The sequence below is a fragment of the Lepidochelys kempii genome, chromosome 1 (assembly GCF_965140285.1).
Source record: "Lepidochelys kempii isolate rLepKem1 chromosome 1, rLepKem1.hap1, whole genome shotgun sequence".
Lineage (NCBI taxonomy): Eukaryota > Metazoa > Chordata > Testudines > Cheloniidae > Lepidochelys > Lepidochelys kempii.
Window position 1 is genome coordinate 35,000,970 of NC_136380.1, and position 24,333 is coordinate 35,025,302.

Below are 24,333 nucleotides of genomic sequence, written 5' to 3' on the forward strand. Positions count from 1 at the left end.
TTAATCTTGTTTGCAAGGACATCCCTAGGTCAGAGAAGAGAGAGACATCCACATCCACATTGGATACCGCTGAATAACAACATGTACATGGACTCCTCAGCTCTAAACAACAACAACATTTTTAGGCCCTGATCCTGCAGGCGACTTTTGTATGGGCCTACTCCTGTGCCTATGCAGAGTGACTTACCAGATCAAGGCTTTAATTATTAATCAATCCAAGTTCTTCTCACAGACAATGAGAATATAGCCCAGACAAACTGGATTGTGTTTTTGTTGGAATTATAAAATTAGTGGATCTGAAGGGAGAGCAGGAAATGTGATATAGCTCTGTTCTAACAGAGCATTTGTAACAGCATCTCATAAAAACTTATTTCAAAAATAATTCAGTTCAGCCTGGTTACAAACACTGTCATGTGGATTCAAAAGCAGAGGAGGGAAGGCTCACAAAGGGTTATGGCAAAGAGCGAAGCATTCAGCCGCGAGGCAGTGTTTAGTGGAGTAGCACAAGCGTCAGTGCTAGGGTACGATAGGGTATGATTTCATTTAGCCGTAAATTTTATGACCAGCCTTATTTATTTCCAGAAAATGGAGTAAGAAGTACAAGAACAACATTTTCAGATTATATTACATTCGGAGGAGCTGTGAACACCACTGAGGACACAGAGAGATTAAAAAGATGGTCAGAAATACCACAGTAAGATTCATCCTGAAAATGTGAAAGCTAATACATTCCAGGCTCAGGTATTCCAAGGGAAAGAAAAACCTGGAAGCTGTAGGGCTGAGGGCATGTCTACACTGCCCTGCAGTTTAGAGTAAGGGGGTGTTAATAGCAGTGCACACCGAGGTGCTGTACTGTAACTCCCCTATGTGGACATTGCAGGCACAAGCTTAAAGGTCCAGAGTTCATACTAATGTAGTCCTCTTCAAAGAGGACCATTAAGTTCGTGCCTCTACTGCAATACACCCCTCTAGTCCTAATAGTGGGGCAGTGTAGACATGCTCTTACAGCCTGTGCTGTTGTGTCTTTGTTGCTATTTTTTGTCACTCGAGCTAGATTAAAGATAACATTGGTATGTTAACCCAAGCTGCAAACACACCTCCACATGCAGTGTAAACTTTCCCTAAGATGACAGTGGAAAGCAAATTAGATACGTTTCTAGTGTTTTCTGGCAGTAGAAGGGGCCAGTGTAATTTTGAGTTTAATATGCAGAAGCAGAGGCAATACTGTCTCCCTATACGGAATTGGTGCGATCTCACTTGAATCTTTGGATTCAGCTCACCTCACTTCTAGAAAGACAATGGAATCGTGTGGGGAGGGTAATTTGGGAGTTCAGAGAAGAGCAACAAAAATGGTGAGGCGGTTGTAGGGACTGATCTATGTGCAAAGTTAAAAAGCTAAATATGGACATTATTACCTGAATAAGAGATAACTAAGGGGTTGGGGACCCAAAGATACTCTACAATATCTGAAGGATTTAAACACCAATGAGAAAAAGAGAATTCTTTATTATAATGGAAGGAGGTATAATAGCAAGGAATGGGATGACATTAGAACAGGGAAAATTAAGGCTTTCAAGGCAAAAATTCTTTCTGACAGTGTGATTTATTAGTCTGTGTCTTCATCTCTACTTGGCATATTTAAAGCTTTACTGGACAAAACACTAATAAATGTACAATAAATAAAGGCCATTCCTGCACTTGGAGAAAGATGGACTAGATGACCTGAGAGCTTTTAAAAATTGTTAGATTTTACGATTGTCTGCAGCTGTGCTATAACAGAACAACAAAACACAAAAAACTAAGCTAAAACGACTCTCAAAACATGGACTATTATTTAATCAAAGGCTATACGTATTTTTGAGTTATATCTGTTACGAGAAATAAGGTGATAATTTATTCTCTAAACAATGTATTCTGGAAACCATCATACCCACATTTTACCTCATGCAGAGATGTTTTTCTAGATTCCAAAGAATGACAACACACCACTTTGTAGCAATTCTGAGTATGAAATGGATACTGAAGTACAAGCCTGAGATAAACACTCTAGAAGTCTGTGTCAGCCTTTATAAGGTAACATTGACATGTAGTGGAATAAATAATGTTGGTGTAATTCAAAACTGGAAGTCGAGCCTCAGAGGCCCACCTCTCTGCAAGACTGGAAAGACATACAGGTCTTGTTTTCATTTAAAAGACATCAATAACCTAGCCTGCTGTGAAGGCTTTTCACAAGTTTTTCAATATGGTTTTAAAGGGAGGTTGGGGGTCCAACATATGTCTACATTCACCAGTCATCTCCTGCAGAAATCTGTCAAGCAGAAGTAACCTTAAGGAGCCAGATGGAGTTCCTTCTCTTCTCTGTACAGAATTTACATAGGGCTAGATTAATAAAAGGATTTAGGCACCTAGCTGCCACTTTAGGCATCTAAATCCCAAATTTACACATAGATTTGAACAGGGATCTGCCACTTCTAACCACTGGGTTATGGGGTATTTTGATGTAGGGCTCCCTCAGTCTCTGTGGCAGCTGTTTGACTGTGGCCAAGTAATTAGAGTCAAGTCATTGGGCCAAAGAGAGAGTGCACATAGGCATGAGGTTGCTATACATCTTGGTGATTAGAGCACCCCACCCCACAGATCCAATCCCCCTGCTCCAATGGCTATTTATTTATCCAGATTTATGCATCTTTGGTATGCACAAATGCCCTTGTCTCCCCATGCTTGTGTTCTATACCCTTTGTTGTGTCTCATTACTAACATGACTATAAAAAAGAGCCCTGCATGGATACAAAAATGTGTATCTGCATCTGATCCGTGATCTGCAAAAGTTGTCTGCAGATATCTGTGGATTTGCAGGGCTCTACTTACCGTGTCCGGGCTGAGACTCCGAGGCACCACCCCCCTTCCCCCCCCCCCCCGCCAGAGCAGGGTCGGGGAGAGTCGCGCAGGCAGCTGTGGGAAGCCAGTGTGGAGTCGTGGACCCCCTGGGGGGAAGGGACACAGCTGGGAGCTGTACTCAGCCTCCTCCCCCCCCCCCCGCATTGTGGGCAGGTGGAGGGTCTGCCACAGCTTCCCCACAGCTCCCCGGCTGGGATCCATGCTGGCCTGGCCAGTGGGAAAGGGGGTGGGGCCTCGGGTAGGAAGAAGAGGGGAAGGGAGAGGGGTTCACCCCTGTGAAAAGTGGACAGGCGAGGCCTCCTGTTCTGGCGCCACCGGTCACTGCTGCATGGTGACCTGTGGAGCTGTCTGGGGGCTGCTCGGGCCCCCACCCAGGGCATGTGGAGGGCCTGCCACGGCTCCCCGCAGCTGCCCGCCAGGCTCTTATCATGGCCAGGCTAACCGCAGATGTAAAGCGGATACAGGTGGATTTGCAGGGCTCTATCTGTAAATTCTTTGAGGCAGAGGAGGACTTTTTCTTTGTACAGCACCCAGAAAAAAGTGGACTTCAACCCTGAATAAGGCCTCGGGGAACTTCTGCAAAAAATAATAAATACACGTTTCTTGGATGCCAATGTATATCATATACACTCCTGGTAGTGTGTTAGCCCTTCTTCTATTTTCCTGCTTGTGGCTATAAGTTACCTCAATCTTTTAGAAAAGCAAGCATTCCCTCTTTTACCTTTAAATCACATACACAATAAACTTCTTAGTTAACTATCACAACCAGTAGGTGCTACCAGCAGAGAACTCTGGTTCTTTAAAATCTAAAGTTGTTAATGCATCTTATTGACCAATTCCTTTAAAGAGTTGCTACGTTCTATTATTTATTATTGTAGTGTACTTGAGCTCATAATTAATGTCTGTCTAATCTTTGGATGATGCAAAGTGCTGTATATAGTAAGGGCTAAACAGTACCATCATGCACCAGAATTCTTGCCATTCCTTTACCCAGAGTCCCAGAGTCTTATAGTGGTGTGAATCCATTAGGCACCATACATGATGCCTTCCCTACCTTTAACTCAATAAAGAAGACTTTCAACAGGAATCTGACACAATTAGGATTGTTGTTGTGGGAAAACAGGTAGACAACACTGTACGGTAAGTGAGTCAAATGTGAACTAAGCAGTCAAAGCACCAGGGAATGATGACGGAAAAGGGCCCACTCTTCACCACTCTGTTCAGTCAACAACAGAGTCACCATGTACACACTTTCTGCAGCTGGGAAAACTCAAATTTATTTTTAGGTGAAAACTATGATGTTGCCAGTGGAAGTCTGACAGATGTCTACAACTGTTGTCTATTTGTCCTCTCCTTCAGCTCTTCCACCCACCTTGCCAAAAGCTTTATATTTCCCTCCTCCCCCGCTCCGTGACTGACTGCCACACCTACAACTCCCACCCCCCTGCCTCTTCACCACCTTTGATACTCTCCAAAAACCCAGCCCTCCTAATTCCCATGCTTCCCATCAGGTAGAGATCTTGCCAGGAAAACACCTACACTGAACTGGTCACCTGCTTCTTGTCCCCACTGCCTTCAAGCATGTCACTAACTTTCCTAAACCTGCACCCTTTATTCTTCCTGCCCGCTGCCTTGGCACATCTCTCCATCCCTTTATTACCATGCTCCTTAACAACGGTGACTACTCCAAAACTTACTGCTATTCTGTCCTCTGCAACTTGGATGCTGCCCACTCAGCTTCACTGAGATACAAAGGTGACAGATGATCTTTTTCTTGGCCAAGCCCCACAGGCCTTTTCTCCATCCTCATCTTTCTCAGTCTTGTGTTGAGTTTGACACAGTCAATCAAATCCTCCTCCTCAACTTTATCTCCTCTGAGTTTTTGTGTCTCTTTGCTTGTACGGTTTTTCTCCTGCCTCTGACCACTCCATTAGCATCTCCATAGGTGGTTCCATTTCCTCCTCTTTCACACTGTGTTGCTCTCACCAGCCTCCATTGTTGGCTCCCTCTTCTTCCTATTTTGCCCCTTTCTTACCCTGGGGTGCCTTAATCTTCTTGCTTTAAAAATAATTTCTAGGCCAGTGACTCTCATGTTAATCTGTCCTCCCCTGATCTGTCTCTTTGTGGTCACATCTGTGACTGTATCACTACAACCCTTCTGTTTCCAGCAGCAAAATCAGACCTGTTCATGTCTTTCCCCTCAACTCCTCTCAGCACACTTCGCTTTCCACCACAGTACATAATTCCTCCATCCTCCCCCAACCTCAGTGTCATCTTTGACTCGTAACCAGGTTTAAAATCATCATAGGGAGAATTCTAGTGGCACTAAAAGACTTTTGTGACTGGAGAGAGACCACACCTCAGTGATAACAAGACTATATTGCTATAATTCACTGTATCTGGGACTGCAGGAATAAGCAGAGAAGGGGATCCAGCTTCTTCAGAATGGGGCTGGCTGCTTCTCCATGACCTCCAAGACCTCCAGTCTTCTTCTGCTGTCTGTGGGAGGCCTTAATCCTGACCTTCAAGGTCATCATCAAATCAGAGTCCAGCTATATCTATGGTCCCCATATCCAACTATGGGCCACCAAGACACCTGCATGTCCCTGGAATGATGCGGCACAAGAGGCTGGACACAAATCATCCTGAGATGAGCTGAAGAGGATTTAGTTGTGGAATGAGCGTCCCAAGTAGGTCACACTAATTCAGAGCATGACCACTTCTGGCCTTGCTGCAGAACCCTTCACTCAGAGGACCTTTCCCAACAGAATCAAAACAATGCAGGGAAGGAAGAAGAAAACAGAAGACTCCATATATACATCCCAAGATGTACCTCCTATACTGATGAAAGAAGGACAGCTGAAGACTCATGTAGTCCACTTGTGAATCTGTCAAGCAGACCTAGTTTACATGGGAAGCACTTAGATACTATGGAGACAGAGCTACAGACAGATCATAGAATATCAGGATTGGAAGGGACCTCAGGAGGTCATCTAGTCCAACCCCCTGCTCAGAGCAGGACCAATCCCCAACTAAGAGATTCTCCTCTCTTCTTTAGCCCAAGGGTTGGTGCTACATCTAGGCTATCCCCCTAGCAAAACTTTCTAGGGGCAGAGGGAGCACCAACTCAGTGACAGTGACTGGCAGTTCTGTTGAGGTGGGGGGGCCATTAATGGGGCAGACTCTTGAAACAGGACAAGGGACAGCTTGACAAGAGCTGTTACAGGGATGACCAGGCTGTAAGTGCTCAGCAGCCTGGGTAGGCCTAGACCTATAGCTGGCTCTGTTCACCTTCACTGCCAAGCTGTTTCCATCCATAAATTGGGTGAAATTTTGTGGCCTGCGATGTACAGGAGGTCAGACTAAGTGATGTAATGGTCCTTTCTGGCCTTAAAACTTTATCAATCTATGAATTTGTCTCTAGCCCTACTGCCATAACTCTAGTCCAGACCTTGGACACTGTTCACCCATATGACTCCAGCCAACTTATCCTGGTTACACAACTCTCACTTTTGCTTCCTTTGCCCAATTCTTTTGTGCTTTCTCCTGTGCTGCTTTGTACATCTGAAAGGTTCTCTTTGCGCCTATATGCCATAAAACCTCACTCTCTTCATAACACTCTTATGAAGAAGATAAACTGAGGAATGGAATTTAGAACTGCAGAGTCTCAGCCTCTGCACTTATGAAGAGAAAACCCACTTCCTGTACAAGAGAGGTAGAAGTTAGCCGAAGTCAGTGCAACATTAACTGAGTGAGCAGTCTGTTTCTTTTAACATGCAAACAGAGATTTGAAAACCTTTTCCTTGTGTGAGATTTATTCTTTGCTTTTCACGAAGAGTATACACCACTTAGTACTTTTTTAAATGCTTCTTTTTAATGTTACAAATGCTCCTAAACAAAATGACCACATATAATCTCCCAAATCCTTTGTTTACATATAAATGGGGAAGGAATTTTAAAGCCTTTGGGTTGGTCTTATGTAATTAGAAAGAACTTAATTTCTCCCCTCTTTGTCCCCTAGAAAGCTGATCCCCTTGTTGACAATTTTATACAAGGGCGATGCACTCTAGACAAGAACACAGATGTTGGTTATCTGCCAGCATCTCAAGGAAACAGGAGTTTCATCACATGAAGTATTTGTTTTTTTGTTGTACAGTGTTTATGAAAATATCCATCCTGGCTAGCATACATGGGAAATCAAAACTTAATCAGTGAAAAATGATCAGGAGCATGAGTGATAAGTGTGTGTGTAATATATATAATATCTCACATCCCTGTAATGTGATTTATCTCATTTCTGATCATTTCATTAACAAAACCAAAATCACTCACCCTCTCACCTTCCCAAAAAAATCTACTGAGATTCCTTCTTTGGATTTTAAAAGCATTGAAAATAACTTCACACTATTATCATATATATTTTCACATGCAACATATTATGTAGGTTTCCAGACAACCTATTTTGTCTTGAAGACATCAATGAAGTGTCTGTCCTGAAAAAAAAAGTAACAACTTAAACCAAAGCAGAGAGGACAAATATTCACACAGCCCTACACAGAAATTGGTTCAATTTGCATTTGATCTAATGAAATTCTATTACCTGTGAAATATAGGAGGACAAGCTAATGAGGTCTCTTCTGGGCTCAAAATCTTTGAATCTGTATTTGCACTGCTAGCCAACTAAGATAAGCAAATTGTTTTGCTTTCATGTTAAACATTTTAAGGAAATTGTTATTGATGACAGTTATTACTACTTTAATTAAACACCTTGCAGCCCGATCCTGCAATCATCATTTGCATGATTAGATCCACAGAAGATAGATAATGTGACTAATCATTTGACAGAGAGACATTTGTTTGAGTAGGAGTGGCAGCATCAGGACCTTGTTTTGTTTTCTGAGGCCTTGTCTACACTACTGGGGTGAGTCGACCTAAGTTACCCTACTCCAGCTGGAGTTAAAGTAACTTAGGTCGACTTAATGCAATGCCTACAACACTCTGTGTCGACAGGAGACGCTCTCCTGTTGACTTACCTTACTCCTCTCATTCCGGTGGAGTACTGGAGTTGACCAGAGAGCACTCTGTGGTTGATTTAGCAGGTCTTCACTAGAGCCACTAAATTGACCCCCCGCTGCATCGATCACAACAGCGTGGTTCCCCAGTAAGCATAGACATGACCTAAATATGCTTAGTTTGTTGGTGTTTCTTTGAAAGTCTTAATGGGACAGAGCCGAACTGTTTAAATCCAGCATTTGGGCTCCATTTGTCTTCTAATCAGAATTGATCAAAAATCTGACAAAAACCAGCAATTAATTTTCATGAACAAGTCTGTGATTTTTCTTTCTGTTTTTTGACTAGTGTTATTACTAGATAATCAGACAGGGAGTGTGTATCTTGTATTACTAGGAAGAATATAATTCTCTATCAAATTCCCTAGGATGGGTCAAAATTTCTCGTTTCTGTGAAATTCTATTGGACTCTTCCTTGAAAGAAGTTTCATTTAAAACAAACAAAAACCACTTTGGATATGGTGTAGCGACACCCTATTCAGTTTTATATTGGTATAATTCCATAGACTTCAGTGGAGTTACTCCTCATTAACAATGGGGTACATCAGATTTATTTTGCAATGTTAGCCACAAAAAATGAAAACTGTATAAAACCCCTGAATTTTCACATTTCTTGAATGGTGTTATAGAGAAGAGCAGAACAAAAATTAAAATAAAAATAGAATTTGTTTTGATGCCTTACTCTGTTGACTTTCCTTTTTCAATACATTTTCTAGCTTTGTTGGAACATTTGTCGCCAGTAATACTTAAAATCAAAGTTCCCAAATATGCATTGAATTTAGAGGCCAGTTAGGGTATACAGTAACAATGTATTAATGTCAATATATAACGGATATACGCCTCTTGTAAAACAGACAAGCCAAAAATAATGACTTCAATTATCAGCTGGAATTAAACATTTTCTAATTATCCCATTTAATCAAAATCAGATACAAGATTGAGAATTTTAATTTAAAGCATCCACTTTTAATTTTGTTGGCATTTGTTCATGGACTACTTCCTGATTATTACTTTATACATTCATGATAGTATGTTTTTAAAATTCAGGGCCCGATTCTGCTCATTTCCACAAGCAGTCCTACTGGTATGTATGAAACTACTTACGTGAGTGGGGATTTCTTGCATGTGTAGCAATGTGATTTTTCATTTTAACTCCCTACATCACATTGTGCCTGATTGTGTGTACCTAATGCTTACTCAACTCAATATAACTATGAGTCAGATCCTTCACTGGAAGTAGTTCTATTGAAGTTAAGACAGGTATAACGGCTGAAGGTTTAGTGCTTCATTTTCAATGCAAATACTATACACTTGCAGTAATTTAATTATACAAAATATGGGAGTCAGATGAGCCTAAGGATTCCCCAGAGGTATGCATGCGCTTAAGCATGGACCAGGGCATTTATATTTTTAAGGGAAATAAGTGAAGCAACATCCCCTCCCCACCACCACCTAAAAATCCTTTCAAAAACCAACCACACAGTGGAAAAGAAGATCAAGAAAGGAGGCTTTTCAAACAATTTTGCAGGCTAAATCCAGCTCATGGATAACAGCTGGCACGGGTGATATCTAGACTGGTTTGATGCTTGTGCTCTAGGCCTGCGAAGCTTGAAGAAAAAGGAGGTTTTATAAGAAAATATAGGGAGAAAGAGGTGCCTGTGTTGAGCTGGCAATTGCACTGCAATAATAGTTTTGCAGTGTGACCATGCAACATCTGTGCACAAACTGGGCCTTTACATGCCTAAGTACCTGTTTATGTATAATGACTCATTTTACGTGAGCATGTCCATATGCATAGGTGCAACTTTAGTAGTTGCATTTCAAAACCCTGTTTGTAAACATGACCCCTTCCTGTTTATGGCTATTTTTTTGTTTCTTCAAATGGGAAGAATGGAAGGAGAGCACAGTTGGAATGTACTAGAAGAGGTGATAACAAACATAGCTCTTTGTTCTTGTTGAACAATATATGCATTGCAGTGCCTCAATATGTGCCACACGCAGAGTGGTGAACTGACAAACAAGCTTATATGCACCAGTTGAAATTAATTTAACTAGTGTCCATGGGTTGTTTTTTTTAAATAAAGTTGTGCGCATTTGTTACCAGAAAGGTTTCCCAAGGAAGTTCCAAAAATAGCCTAATGATGGAAATGGCCGTGGAGCAAAGAAAAAAGCAATTTAAATATTTTTTATTTCATCTGATGCATCATATGTTTATGCATGGTCCAATAATATTTTCTAACTTGCTGCCTGCAAATGCATGCTGAGTTCAACCTTCAGGGGTCAGCAGCGTGCAGTATATCCATTGTACGTACTCAGTCCTGAGAGACTGTGAAGACTACCAACTAAGGGCTGAGTCTGCTGACTATTAATCCTATGGATCTTCAAATGGACAATTTAAACTTTGAGCAGCAGCTAAAGCCATTTCATCCTCATGACTACCACCTGTCCCCTACAGATTTCTCTCTTCTGAGAAAAAGAACATTTCATTTTAAGAGTGTGTTAGGAGAATATTCTCTCACATATACTAGCTAAACGGCACAACATTCTGTTTGCTCACTCTAAGCATTAGGTATAGTAACTACACTTCGAGCTTTCTAGTGCGGAATATCCTCTGCTTGAATGATAATGTTCATTTTCTCAAAACCCAGGTGTCCTATATGAACTATACATAGTCGCTATGTAAAGCTATCTAATTGTAACAGAGGTTTTCCGGAAATATTAAATACACATGATGTAAAAGGGGCTGCTTCACTGCTTAAATGTTTATGCATTGTGGTACTCCATGGACTGCAACAACATAAATGTTAGCCTTGCTAGATTACGTTCAAATCAAGCTCCAGATTCTTGTCATCCTTACTCACATGGAGTAGTGTTTTACTCCATGAGTAGGCCCAGTGTTTAAATACACGGAAGCAGCATCTGGCTCTGAATTTGCAATATATCTCCCATATTTAGGCATGGAATGGGCTCAGTGTACAATAGTATACGCTCACACAAAAGCCATTAGCTGAAGTGAAATGGTGTAAATAGTGGATTTTTCCTAGGACAAGTTTAACCTTATTGCTAACAGGAATAAGAAAGCCTGAATACATAACACTGGATTGAATAAAAGAAATCTGGATTGTGAAGGATATGAAAACATAATGACGTCAGGATAGTAAGTTGCCACCTGATTGCAAAACTCACCTCTGTTCAGCTATATTGCACCCAAAGGATTATAATATTATTGAGGGCAATACATTGAAAACACATTTGTTTCAAAATCTACTTAGACTAATTAATATTCCTGCTTCTTTAAAAACAGAGGGCTTTCATCTCATCAAGTCGGTGTGTTCTGCAATGACAATACCACTACATAATACAAAGAACGATAGAGCTTATAACAACAGTTTGAACCTTAACACACAAGAGAACTCTCCCCGGGGCTCCCGCCAGCTTCTCTGGGATTGGTTGTGTTACCGGACCGGATGCCTCGTGGCGTCCATCTCCACCACTCCGGATTCGGGGATCTGAACCCAACTCCCTTTCGATCGGCTGAGGGCAACGGAGGCCATCGCCTGTCCCTTCGGAACGGCGCTCGCCTATTTCTTAGGACCGACTGACCCATGTGTGTTAAAGTCCTGACTTCTTGCTTAGAATCAGTCAAAACCTCCTGACAGTACTTTTCTTTGATGTCAAATGAGAATCAAAATGGAGTTTAAACAGCAACTATTTCAACTGTCATTGCTGTGGTGTTTGTCAGTACATTGGAATTGCAGCCTCAGTGCAGAAAGTGTTAGTGTTTCTGAAACATATTATTAGTGTAAGTCTTGTGATGGACTTGTCTTTAGTTTATATTTAATAACAGGATGTCAAAACTGCTTTTATCTATGCCTTATGTAGTTTGCTGGAAGGAAAGTATTTACAGTTAATTAATGTTGTGATTAGCTGTAGTTAGCTATGTCATCCAGTCTCCAAGTATTGCTGTTCTTTCACACTCTGGAATGTTTTGTATCAACTAAGTAGTTAAGTTACTTACCACAAGGGAATAATAAATCTTGAATCCAGGTTTAGCCACAAAATAGTCATCGGATTTGAAGGTTATCTTTATTTGGTTTGTTTTGGATGTTATTCTTGGAGGAATTTCCTTGTGACCACACCACCGTCCTCGGATAACTGTGCTAGTTTCAGATAGATCTTCCACCTCCACGAAGTCATACCTGCAGATCAGTTTGATAATTTAATAAATTCTCATTACATAAAGCTGCTGCTGCTGCTACACAGGAACACTGCTCAAAAAATTGGTCAAATGTACATTGGTTTCCACTATGAAACACTTGATTAAAAATTACAGATGGTGAAAATACTAGCATAGTGCATGATATGTTGAGCTCAAAGTTACTTTCTAAGAATATTAAATACGTAGGGTGGTGGTATGTATTGTTGTTTGTCGGGTTTTTTAGCTGTTGGGAGTGAAAGCGTACAGCATTCCCTACCATGCTGCAATGAGGATGCCTTTACAGACATTTTTCCTTGCTATAAAATAACCATACCACATTTGTTTTATATAGCTAGTAAACAGCCTGTAAATTTAACACAATATTATTTAAGGAACAGAACAATTTTGATTTTGGGCAGACATAAACTAGATCAAGATAGTAGTTACAGCAATGAGGCATTTTGGGATGATTACCTTAACTGACACAGGGAATTTAGGCTGTATATGTAATGACGCCCCCTAGTTAGGTCATCTGCAGGGACTGAACCCGTGACCTCCATTGCTTGAGCTAACTAAGTCCATTGACTCATAAACCTCTATACATAGTCTAGCCACTAGAGGGAAACAAAGAGCCACACTGTGTTAGCATAGGTCAGAGGTTCTCAAACTGTGAGACGGGACCCCAAAGTGAGTTGTGACCCCATTTTAATGGGGTTGCCGGGGCCAGCATTAGACTCACTGGAGTCTGGGCTGAAGACAAAGCTTGAGCCCAGCCACCCAGGGCTGAAGTCAAAGCCCAAGGGGTTCAGCCCAGGGCGATGGGGCTCGGGCTCCAGCCCACCCCGCCTAGGGTCATGCAGTATTTTTTGTTGGCAGCAGGGGGTCGCAGTGCAATGAAGTTTGAGAATCACTGACATAGGTTACATATAGCTATAGTAGGATCAGACTGTTCATATATTTTTGTCAGTAGCTTGTACAGTTTATTGAGTTTTCCATAGTCTTCCTGTGGATGACAAAAGGGCAGCAATCAAAGTCCTGATCCAAAGCTTACTGACAACAATGATATTTCAACAATTGATTTCAATGCAGCTGGGTCACGCCCCAAGTGTTCCATTCAGCCTGTGGCAGAAAGCCGGAGACAAGGAAGACAGTGAGGTCTAGTGAAGAGAGCGAAGAGGATGTTTATGAGCGATAGCGGTCTTCAGATACTTGAAAGGCTGCCATAGAAAGATGGAGAAAAGTTGTCCCCTCTTGCCACAGAGAGTAGGACAAGAGGCAATGGGTTCAAACTACAGCACAGCAGATTAAGATTAAATCAAACAGTTAAGTAAAAAGAGAAAAGGAGTACTCACGAAAGCTTATGCTCTAATAAATTTGTTAGCCTCTAAGGTGCCACAAGTACTCCTTTTCTTTTTGCGAATACAGACTAACACGGCTGCTACTCTGAAACCTTAAGTAAAAAAGTTCACCTTTTCAGCTCCCAGCCCCAAATGAGTTTCAAGCCCATTTAAATTTCATAGTAAGTAACTTAAAATTAGTAACATAAATGAAAAATGTGAAAGTAAACAACCAGGAGATTTCTGGGGAAAGGATTCAGAGTAGCAGCCGTGTTAGTTTGTATTTGCAAAAAGAAAAGGAGTACTTTTGGCACCTTAGAGACTAACCAATTTATCTGAGCATAAGCTTTCGTGAGCTACAGCTCACTTCATCGGATGCATTCAGTGGAAAATACAGTGGGGAGATTTATATACACAGAGAACATGAAACAATGGGTGTTACCATACACACTGTAAGGAGAGTGATCACTTAAGGTGAGCTATTACCAGCAGGAGAGCGGGGTGGGCGGGAACCTTTTGTAGTGATAATCAAGGTGGGCCATTTCCAGCAGCTGACAAGAATGTCTGAAGAACCGTGGGAGGTGGGTGGGGGGAACAAAAAAAGGGGAAATAGTTTTACTTTGTGTAATGACCCATCCACTCCCAGTCTCTATTCAAGCCTAAGTTAATTGTATCCAGTTTGCAAATTAATTCCAATTCAGTAGTCTCTCGTTGGAGTCTGTTTTTGAAGTTTTTTTGTTGAAGAATTGCCGCTTTTAGGTCTCTAATCGAGCGACCAAAGAGACTGAAGTGTTGTCCAACTGGTTTTTGAATGTTCTAATTCTTGACATCTGATTTTTGTCCATTTATTCTTTTACGTAGAGACTGTCCAGTTTGACCAATGTACATGGCAGAGGGGCATTGCTGGCACATGATGGCATATATCACATTGGTGGATGTGCAGGTGAACGTGCCTCTGATAGTGTGGCTGATGTTATTAGGCCCTGTGATGGTGTCCCCGAATAGATATGTGGGCACAGTTGGCAACGGGCTTTGTTGCAAGGATAGGTTCCTGGGTTAGTGGTTCTGTTGTGTGGTGTGTGGTTGCTGGCGAGTATTTGCTTCAGGTTGGGGGGCTGTCTGTAAGCAAGGACTGGCCTGTCTCCCAAGATCTGTGAGAGTGATGGGTCGTCCTTCAGGATAAGTTATAGATCCTTGATGATGCGCTGGAGAGGTTTTAGTTGGGGGCTGAAGGTGATGGCTAGTGGCATTCTGTTATTTTCTTTGTTGGGCCTGTCCTGTAGTAGGTGACTTCTGGGTACTCTTCTGGCTCTGTCAATCTGTTTCTTCACTTCAGCAGGTGGGTATTGCATTTGTAAGAATGCTTGATAGAGATCTTGTAGGTGTTTGTCTCTGTCTGAGGGGTTGGAGCAAATCCAGTTGGATCGTAGAGCTTGGCTGTAGACAATGGATCGTGTGGTGTGGTCTGGGTGAAAGCTGGAGGCATGTAGGTAGGAATAGTGGTCAGTAGGTTTCCGGTGTAGAGTGGTGTTTATGTCACCATCGCTTATTAGCACCATAGTGTCCAGGAAGTGGATCTCTTGTGTGGACTGGACAAGGCTGAGGTTGATGGTGGGATGGAAATTGTTGAAATCATGGTGGAATTCCTCAAGGGCTTCTTTTCCATGGGTCCAGATGATGAAGATGTCATCAGTGTAGTGCAAGTAGAGTAGGGGCATTAGGGGACGAGAGCTGAGGAAGTGTTGTTCTAAGTCAGCCATAAAAATGTTGACATACTGTGGGGCTATGCGGGTACTCGTAGCAGTGCTGCTGATTTGAAGGTATACATTGTCCCCAAATGTGAAATAGTTATGGGTGAGGACAAAGTCACAAAGGTCAGCCACGAGGTTTGCCATGACATTATCGGGGATACTGTTCCTGACGGCTTGCAGTCCATCTTTGTGTGGAATGTTGGTGTAGAGGGCTTCTACATCCATAGTGGCCAGGATGATGTTTTCAGGAAGATCATCAATGGACTGTAGTTTCCTCAGGAAATCAGTGGTGTCTCGAAGATAGCTGGGAGTGCTGGTAGTGTAGGGCCTGAGGAGGGAGTCTACATAGCCAGACAATCCTGCTGTCAGGGTGGCAATGCCTGAGATGATGGGGCGCCCAGGATTTCCAGGTTTATGGATCTTGGGTAGCAGATAGAATACCCCAGACCAGGGTTCCAGGGGTGTGTCTATGCGGATTTGTTCTTGTGCTTTTTCAGGGAGTTTCTTGAGAAAATGGTATAGTTTCTTTTGGTAACCCTCAGTGGGATCAGAGGGTAATCACTTGTAGAAAGTGGTGTTGGAGAGCTGCCTAGAAGCCTCTTGTTCATATTCCGACCTATTCATGATGACAACAGCACCTCCTTTGTCAGCCTTTTTGATTATGGACACAGTTGGCAACGGACTTTGTTACACACCACACAACAGAACCAACTAACCCAGGAACCTATCCTTGCAACAAAGCCCGTGGCTAACATATCTATTCAGGGGACACCATCATAGGGCCTAGTCACATCAGCCACACTATCAGAGGCACGTTCACCTGCACATCTACCAATGTGATATATGCCATCATGTGCCAGCAATGCCCTTCTGCCATGTACATTGGTCAAACTGGACAGTCTCTACATAAAAGAATGAATGGACACAAATCAGACGTCAAGAATTATAACATTCAAAAACCAGTTGGAGAACACTTCAATCTCTTTGGTCACTCGATTACAGACCTAAAAGCGGCAATTCTTCAACAAAAAAACTTCAAAAACAGACTCCAACGAGAGACTGCTGAATTGGAATTAATTTGCAAACTGGATACAATTAACTTAGGCTTGAATAGAGACTGGGAGTGGATGGGTCATTACACAAAGTAAAACTATTTCCCCTTGTTTATTCCCCCCTCCGACTCCCCATTGTTCCTCAGACGTTCTTGTCAACTGCTGGAAATGGCCCACCTTAATTATCATTACAAAAGGTTCCCCCCCCTGCTCTCCTGCTGGTAATAGCTCACCTTAAGTGATCACTCTCCTTACAATGTGTATGGTAATACCCATTGTTTCATGTTCTCTATGTATATAAATCTCCCCACTGTATTTTCCACTGAATGCATCCAATGAAGTGAGCTGTAGCTTACGAAAGCTTATGCTCAAATAAATTGGTTAGTCTCTAAGGTGCCACAAGTACTCCTTTTCTTTTTGGGGAAAAGAGTAAGGGCCAAAGCAGGAGAAAGGAGGCTAAGGAGCAGAGGCCCCGATTCAGCTGTCCATTCAGCAAAGCACATAAGTATGTGTTTAACTTTAGGCACATGCTTTAATGTAAGAATGTGCTTGGATGTTTTGGTGAAGTAGGGCCAGAGAGAGCATCTGACAGTAAAACTGAGGACAAAATCAGATACCCTCCCCCCCAAAAAAAAAATTTCTCCAGAGTGGTAAAGTAATATTGTATGTTACTTACCAAAGGGTCTTTAACAAGCTTGGAAGTCATTCCAAGTAATACCCTGGGAGCTTCCTCATTCTAGTAGTAATATCATGTAAATAAAAGCCTTACAGGGCAAGGTTGTATTTCTATAAAGAATGGGATATTTTCTCAGCATTTATAGGCACTACATATTCTGGAAGGTTTTTGCTTCTCTGCTTCATAAATTTGTAGCTTTTGAAAGCAGACAGATTCTCCGCAGCCATGGTCAAAATCCAGTATGTCGATAATGACTTGACTTCCCCTCACCATGTCATCACCTTTAATAGCCCTTTACAAGAGAACATTTCATCCTTTTCCACAGTAAATTAGATCCACGTTTCAAGGTTGAAATGATTTAAGGTCAGCCATAGTTTATACTCTATGTAAAATGTTAACAGGCCGTTTCCATGGGCATTAGTCTCTGCATTCCGGCATAGCCTCTGAGGTCCTAGAAGGTAACTATTATTACACTGTAATTGCTCTCACACCAACAATGACAGAGCAGAGTAAAAGCTGCCAAGATCATAAACATACAGAGAAGGATGGCCAGGTTGAGTCTGCATTCTTTTGTCATTAACTGAAAAACAAACTGACTGGAATGGTTCTCTCAGTTCATTGGTAATGCAGAACATTACCAATTGAAAAATAATAATAAAACCACACAGACTCACCAAAGCCTCTAAATGCAAATTAACTGAATAAGATGCTGGGAGAAGACATGAAAGCGGGTGGGAGTAGAAAGAAAACAACACAGGTTTTCTGGTTAGGTGTAGCGATAAGTAATAACAGTCAGACAGAGTGCCAATACTGCTGCACAGCAATCTGGCTTCTGAAGATGTGCCCTGGAAAGTGTCTGGGAAGGCTTGAGGCCTTCCCTCCCACACTAAATACACCCTGAACAACAAAAACATGAACATCAGAAACATTTGTATTAGTTTATTTTATTAATTATCGGCCAAATTCAACTGTATGTTCTGGTGATGAAAAGCTATAAACCTGGTCTAACCAGCCCCGTCAACTGAGCTTATAGCTGCTTTGCATCACCACAGTGGTACAAAGCAGACAGAGTATACCGCTGACTCTGGAGCTATATTTCAACCACCTAGAACAAATTATACGGAGATGCAAATAATAATTAAAGAGAGCTAACAGCCAGTCAATCATTCTGGCCATATAATTCCCAGAGCACAGCACACTGTTCCCCTACCCCTGCTCTTCCCTGTCTGCCTCTTCCCTCGCAGCAAATACCCAGCTTTCTAAACTGACATACTGAAGAAAAATGTGTTTCGCATAACTGAAAAAAGAAACATCCATTGTCCTTAGTTACAGTGGGCAAAACCCCATTCTTTTAGCATTTGTGCAGGGAGCCAGCAGTGCCTAAGACTCGAGTGTGCTGCATTTAAAATACCAGGCGAGGACTTCAATTCACAGGAAACAGTTCAAGCCTGATGCAGGTAAGTTTATTCAGAGAGTTTGGTTTGTAGTGTTGGTAGCCAGATATCTCGTTAATCTGAAACGGAATCCCTAATGGACCCCTCCAAAGCACCATGCAAGACATTTGGTCAGCTGATTTTTAAAATGACATGATTAGCTCTCTGGATAGCTTTTCTCTCACCTGCAGATATCATTTTCTGGCTCCTCCAATCCAAACTGATTATCAAAGGCCAGCTGTATCCTTGTATTCCCTGTCGAGAGCAGCCGCCATGTCAGTAACAGGTTCCTTGGGTAGCTACTTGGGAAGCGAGGACTGTGGATGCAGCCATTTCCTCCGACACTGATGATCTCTTCTTTTCGGTACAAGTCTGTGAGGTGATTGCTCTCTGTTAGTAGTCACAACTTGTAGAAATTAGTATGATGCTCCACATACAGGAAGGCAAAAAAACAACAGTTTAACAACACAACAAGCATTATTTACATAGGAGGTGTCTAAGGAGCAGGGTTTAATGGCAGCTGTTGTTTAAATAGGGAAGCACAATCATGTTTCCCATTAATGTAAAGAACAGTCCCTGGCCTGACTCAGAACAGAAATAGTAACATCCATCTACATATAATCTCTGTGTTATGATTATATCTAATCTATCTATATGTTTTATTTACATTCTCTATCTCCCACCATTTTGCTCTTAAGGCAGAATTTACATCTCACAACTAGGGGAGAAAGACAGAGGCAAAGATGGAAACAAAACCTGATTCCCAAATTTTGTAAGCAGAATTTGAAAGAATCAGGGGGTAGATCCCCCCTGAAAGACAGAAATAATAATAAGGCTGTGAACATGCATGTGTGTGTCCCATTTCAAACAGTGTTACATCAATGCACTAATGAAACTTTTAGTGTGCACCAGTAGGGTCCACACGGACAGTTAGTGCATGACACAGTGGTGCGCAGCAGAATTTATGCCCCAGTTGGTGCACACTAACGTACCATGTAGACAAGCTCCAAGTACAAAAAACAGGAAATCCATGGTATGAAAACAATTCTCTAAAAGAGTTATTAATAGCAAATCCTTCCCCACCCCACAAATATTGGTGTGCTGCAGGGCAATGTGGGGGTCTATGGCACAAAGAGATGATCTGCAGTATAAAGTGACAAGAAAAAAATGTAAGAACCACCAGACATTGTCCATATATCAGCAACCAAAGTTATTTTTTCCCCTTCTTTTACAGAACAACTTCATGTTTGACTGAATACTTCTGAGCTCTTGGGGAAAAGGGGAATTTTGTAGGATACCCAAGAAAAACAGGAACTAAAAGAAATGGTGCAAACTCCATGGTAAGAAAATCTTTTTTTGTTTTTCCTTAGGTTGCTTTTCATTGGCTCATGACTGTAAATACCAAGCTGCATACAGTAAACGGAAACATTTTAATAGTTCATCACCTACTCTTCTGAGAAGTGAATAACTCTAGGTGCAAAACAATCTGAAACTTATACAAGCCTGGGTTGCTGGTATAACTATTATAAAAATGCTTTACTCAAACAATCTTCAAGATGAACTGTTCTCCCCGCATCTCCCCCAACTCACACTTTTCAAGTAAATAAGGACTTGAATCAGCAATGCACGGAGCACTCTGAAATGTTGAGCATTGTCAACTCCTATTGGAGTAAATAGAATTTGGATTGTTCAGTACTGCCAAACAGTGCTTAGCACGTTGCAGGACTGAGTCCTAATCAGCCAGTAAAAAGGATAACATTAAATGGTTAGTGGAAAGTTTTCATCTTAAAAAAATAGGGCCCAAATTCTGCAATTCTGAGTTAAGCAAAACTTCCATTAAAATCAACAAGAGTTTTACTAGATTAAGGATGGCAGAATTCAACCTACATTTGGGTGTGTTTGTACTTTTTCTAGCACAGCAAAGCACTGGCTATAATGAAGAAGTGTAATTCCCTTGTTAACAGATCACATTTAATTGCTGACCCAGCACTGTCCATGCTCCTAGTTGAAATGTTCCCTTCTCTAGTCAATCTTTACATAGGTTTACACCGCAGTTCTCACTTGCTGTGATTAGAATGTCAGAGGCAATATATTTTAATCGGGCTTCACAGTACGTTGGAAACAACTGTCCTTTGCTTTAACTAGTCTGCCTTTTCCCCCAGCTGAGAAAGATATGTTGCTAACATTCATCCACTCCACAGAAGATAGGCTTGCTTGCATTCTTTTTATTTAACCTGAAGCCTGGGATGTTCTGCCAGAAAATCAACCACACTTGAGTAAGTCAGCACTGAAACACAAATGTCTGATGGAACTCTGCAATATCCAGGTCAAACTTCTGAATCACATGTGCATGTACAAAGCAGGAAACTCCAGTTGGTTATAAACACCGGGTCTGCTACTCTTCACTAGGGACCCACTCAAAACCATCACCTGAAGTTTGAACTGAACACTTTTTGAGCTTTGAAATAGTTGGACTAACTCTTCTGACTCCCTCTCCCATACACTATGTTACAACCCCATGTGCTACCTTGCTTAATGGCTGGAGCAAAGACTGAATGTTGCTGATCTCTCATGGTACTTTCAACATCCTTTTGCAGAATTAAGTGGTTTAGAGCAGTGCTACTCAAAGTGGTGGTCCACGAACCGGTGCCGGTCCGTGAGCCATCGGCTGCCGGTCTGCACACACACTGGAAAAACAAATTGCCGGTCCCCCACGTCAGATAGCTTGAGAATCACTGGTTTAGAGAGGCTCTGAAACCTGGAGGTGCTTATCCAATCCAATCCAAACTGAGCCTTTGGAGGTTTGCCACTTACGACTCATCAGGCTGATGGGCACTAAGGAAACTGCTGGGGCGATGTGTGCAAACTAGTCACATTGTCTTACAACTTGTGCAGCGATACACAAAGCTTAAGTGATGAAGCCTTTAGAAGAAGGTAAACATAGGACTACCCGGAAACAGCAGGGGCACCCGTACCAATCAAGTACCATTCACGTGGGAGAGAATGGCAGAAAGAAATATTAGTCCAGGACAAAGGGATGCAGGATGCATACAAATCCATTATTTAAACAATAAAATAAAAAGTGGATTTTTTATTTAAATTGGAGTGTTTATTTTGTTATTAAATTATAATAAGTTTTTTCTTTTTTAAAAAAGAAACCTAAAATGAAATCTGAATTTAATACAACATATGTTAAGGCCTAAACTTATTATAATCTCTTAAAACTTTTAAATAAAAAATGAATATGCTGAATACATGACTGATCCTGTATCTAAAACTTTGGTTAAAGGCTGCTTTTCTATATAAAAAAGAATTGGGGGGGGGAACACCTAACTTTTGAGGTCAAGCTTTATAAATATGGCACAATAAGCCCTGTATTAAGGGCTTGATCCTGTGGGGAACCCAGGAGACTGTGCTACTGGGTGTAAGATACCGGCAAAGTCATCACAGGTTTTGGGGCCTGGCCTCTGACTCCAGGAGACACCATCATGTATCTCAACAGAATCATTCACTGAGCCCACCTGGGTGATCTCATATTCCTATTTTACAGCTTCTCCCTACTTGAGTGCTGATTGGCTCAGTTCTCAAATTATGAATATTTAGGACTCCACCCACGATGGAAACTTTACTCTCCAGCTCAGGGAAAAACACTGATCTGCTTAGTAACTACCAGCCCTTGCTTCTGGATGGTTTTGGACACTTCGAGTAAATGGCCTTGTTCTGTCTCCTTTCATGTGTAACAGAGATACAAACAGAAATCCCTTAATTTCTCAACTGCCTCCTTCTGCCTCTAACTAAATAAAATAGCTCACGTTGGTTACATGAGCACAAGTCTGGGATTGTTGTTAGTTCTTTAATTTTTCTGGAGGAGGTGAGGTTGGGAGAGTTGAAAAACAAGGAAGAAGGAGAAGAGTGTGCAACCAGAAAAGAGCAACACTGGTGTCAAAGCAGGACACTGTGGGAAGAATGGATAACATACTTCAGAGAGCAGCCTCTAGTGTTGACTGCAACACCTGGGAACTGGAGGAAGAAAAATGCCATGGCTGCAGGTTGTAAAAAAGACCCTACTTGGGAATATTTTCAAGAAAACCCTGTCTTCTGGATAAAAAAGGAACATGGGCCAAATGTAAACAATGCAACAAAGAAATGCAAGGATTCATTGTCAGAATGAAACAACATTATGAAAAATAATCCTCAGAAGTCAAAGACTCTGAAGATGATTTGGACATGTCTGAAAAATCTGGATCAACCTGGTCGGTAAACTTATTTTTGCACCATTCTTATGGTTTTCCCACCATATCTTACTCAGCTAGTTAACAATCATTTAGATTATTGTCATAAATTTATGTTTTGGGTGGATTACTTATGAATTTCAAAATATTTGTGTTCAAAATGTAATTGACATGTTAGTTTGTTGTGGGAGTACTTATCAATTATGTTTTTACTGATGGCCTTCTAAAATTTATTATTCTCCGTGTAATCAAACATCCTTGGTGAAGATTTCCTGTTCGAAGGTAAAGTATTATTAGGTATTTATGAATTTTAACATTTTAAAATGTTTTTTCAATATATTTGGCATGTTCCTAGAGATAAAGATTTAGATAATCTTTATGATTTATTAATTATTTTCCCTATAAAACAGAGTTTAGAATAAAATATATCATTTAAACAGTTACAGTAAGAGAAATCTTTCATTAAAGACAGCCTAAGTAACTTAGGAGACTGTTGTCTCATTTACAAGAGACCTAGGAGAGCAGGAATTGAAGTGCCAGTCACTTTCGCTTAGGTATATGTGAAAATCCTCCCAGATCGACCTGAAATAATTAGTTTCACTTAGTTTAATTCACTGATGACACTTATTCCCTCTGTTTAGGAAATAATTTATCAGTAAATGTGAAACAAGGTTTGAGGAGTTTATGTATCCAAAATATTTAAGGTTGTTTTGTTTAAAAAAATAAATTGTATATGCTATTTTGTGTATTCAATTAAATTCCAGTTACCATTCTAATGCAGTTTTACTCAAATCATGAGCAAAAAGTTTATCATGTAGTAAATAAGCAATATATCATTTTCTAACACAGTAAAAACATACAATTAATAAGAATCTGAAAATATTAAGCTATAGAATTGCTTAAATAAATATAGTAATAGTGTAGCCTCCTAGGCAGCAAAAAGATGCACCAAATCTAGTATAAAATCTAGTAATCTAGGCTCTATTTAGCTGTAAATCAACATTTTAATGGTTATATCAACTAATAAGAATGCACCTTTCTTTAAAAAAAACCTAAAATACAAATGGAAAAGCTGATTACTATCAATGATTTAAATCAAGGCTTTCCACTTGGTGATTTAAATAAGTCCACCCTGAAGAGGTGGGCATTGGAATAGACTCAAACACCCTCTTTTCACCCAAAAATCTCTAAATTGTTCAACATCATGCGTTAATGCAATGCAATTTTATTTTGTGTAGTGATTGTCAAGCAAACTGTATTCCAAAATGCTTTCTGGGAGCAAATAAAAGACAACAGTGGGGTTAATATACCATATGGCAGAATTACTAAAAAGTATATAAAGGCATTTCACTGTGAATAAAATAATTTGACAAAACTCAGAGGTCATTAAAGAAATTGCAAAAAAGGGAGGCTATTCAAGATGGCAGGAACTATAGAGAAATTATTGCACATAAACTTCCCTATCTGATAAGAAAGACGAGAGGCTATTATTAGATGAGTAGGATGGGGAGCACAGAGAGACCAGGTAGGATGGATGAAATCTATAGAGTTGCAAAAACAAGGGGTTTCAGAGTAACAGCTGTGTTAGTCTGTATTCGCAAAAAGAAAAGGAGTACTTGTGGCACTTTAGAGACTAACCAATTTATATGAGCATAACCTTTCGTGAGCTACAGCTCACTTCATCCGA

At 40.9% G+C, this 24,333-nt stretch overlaps 1 protein-coding gene across 3 annotated transcripts in view; it reads right to left on the minus strand.

Annotated features, from left to right (window-relative positions):
* PDGFD (platelet derived growth factor D) overlaps positions 1-24,333 on the minus strand; it is a 187,721-nt gene that overhangs the window by 56,122 nt on the left and 107,266 nt on the right. For 2 of the 3 annotated variants that reach the window (XM_073338469.2, XM_073338486.2), the window contains exons 2-3: positions 18,600-18,804; positions 11,986-12,166 (exon numbers count right to left, since the gene is read on the minus strand). In XM_073338469.2, the coding sequence (XP_073194570.2) occupies positions 11,986-12,166; positions 18,600-18,804 (386 nt within the window). The remainder of the gene's footprint in view (positions 1-11,985; positions 12,167-18,599; positions 18,805-24,333) is intronic. The other variant, XM_073338478.2, reaches the window with a different exon arrangement.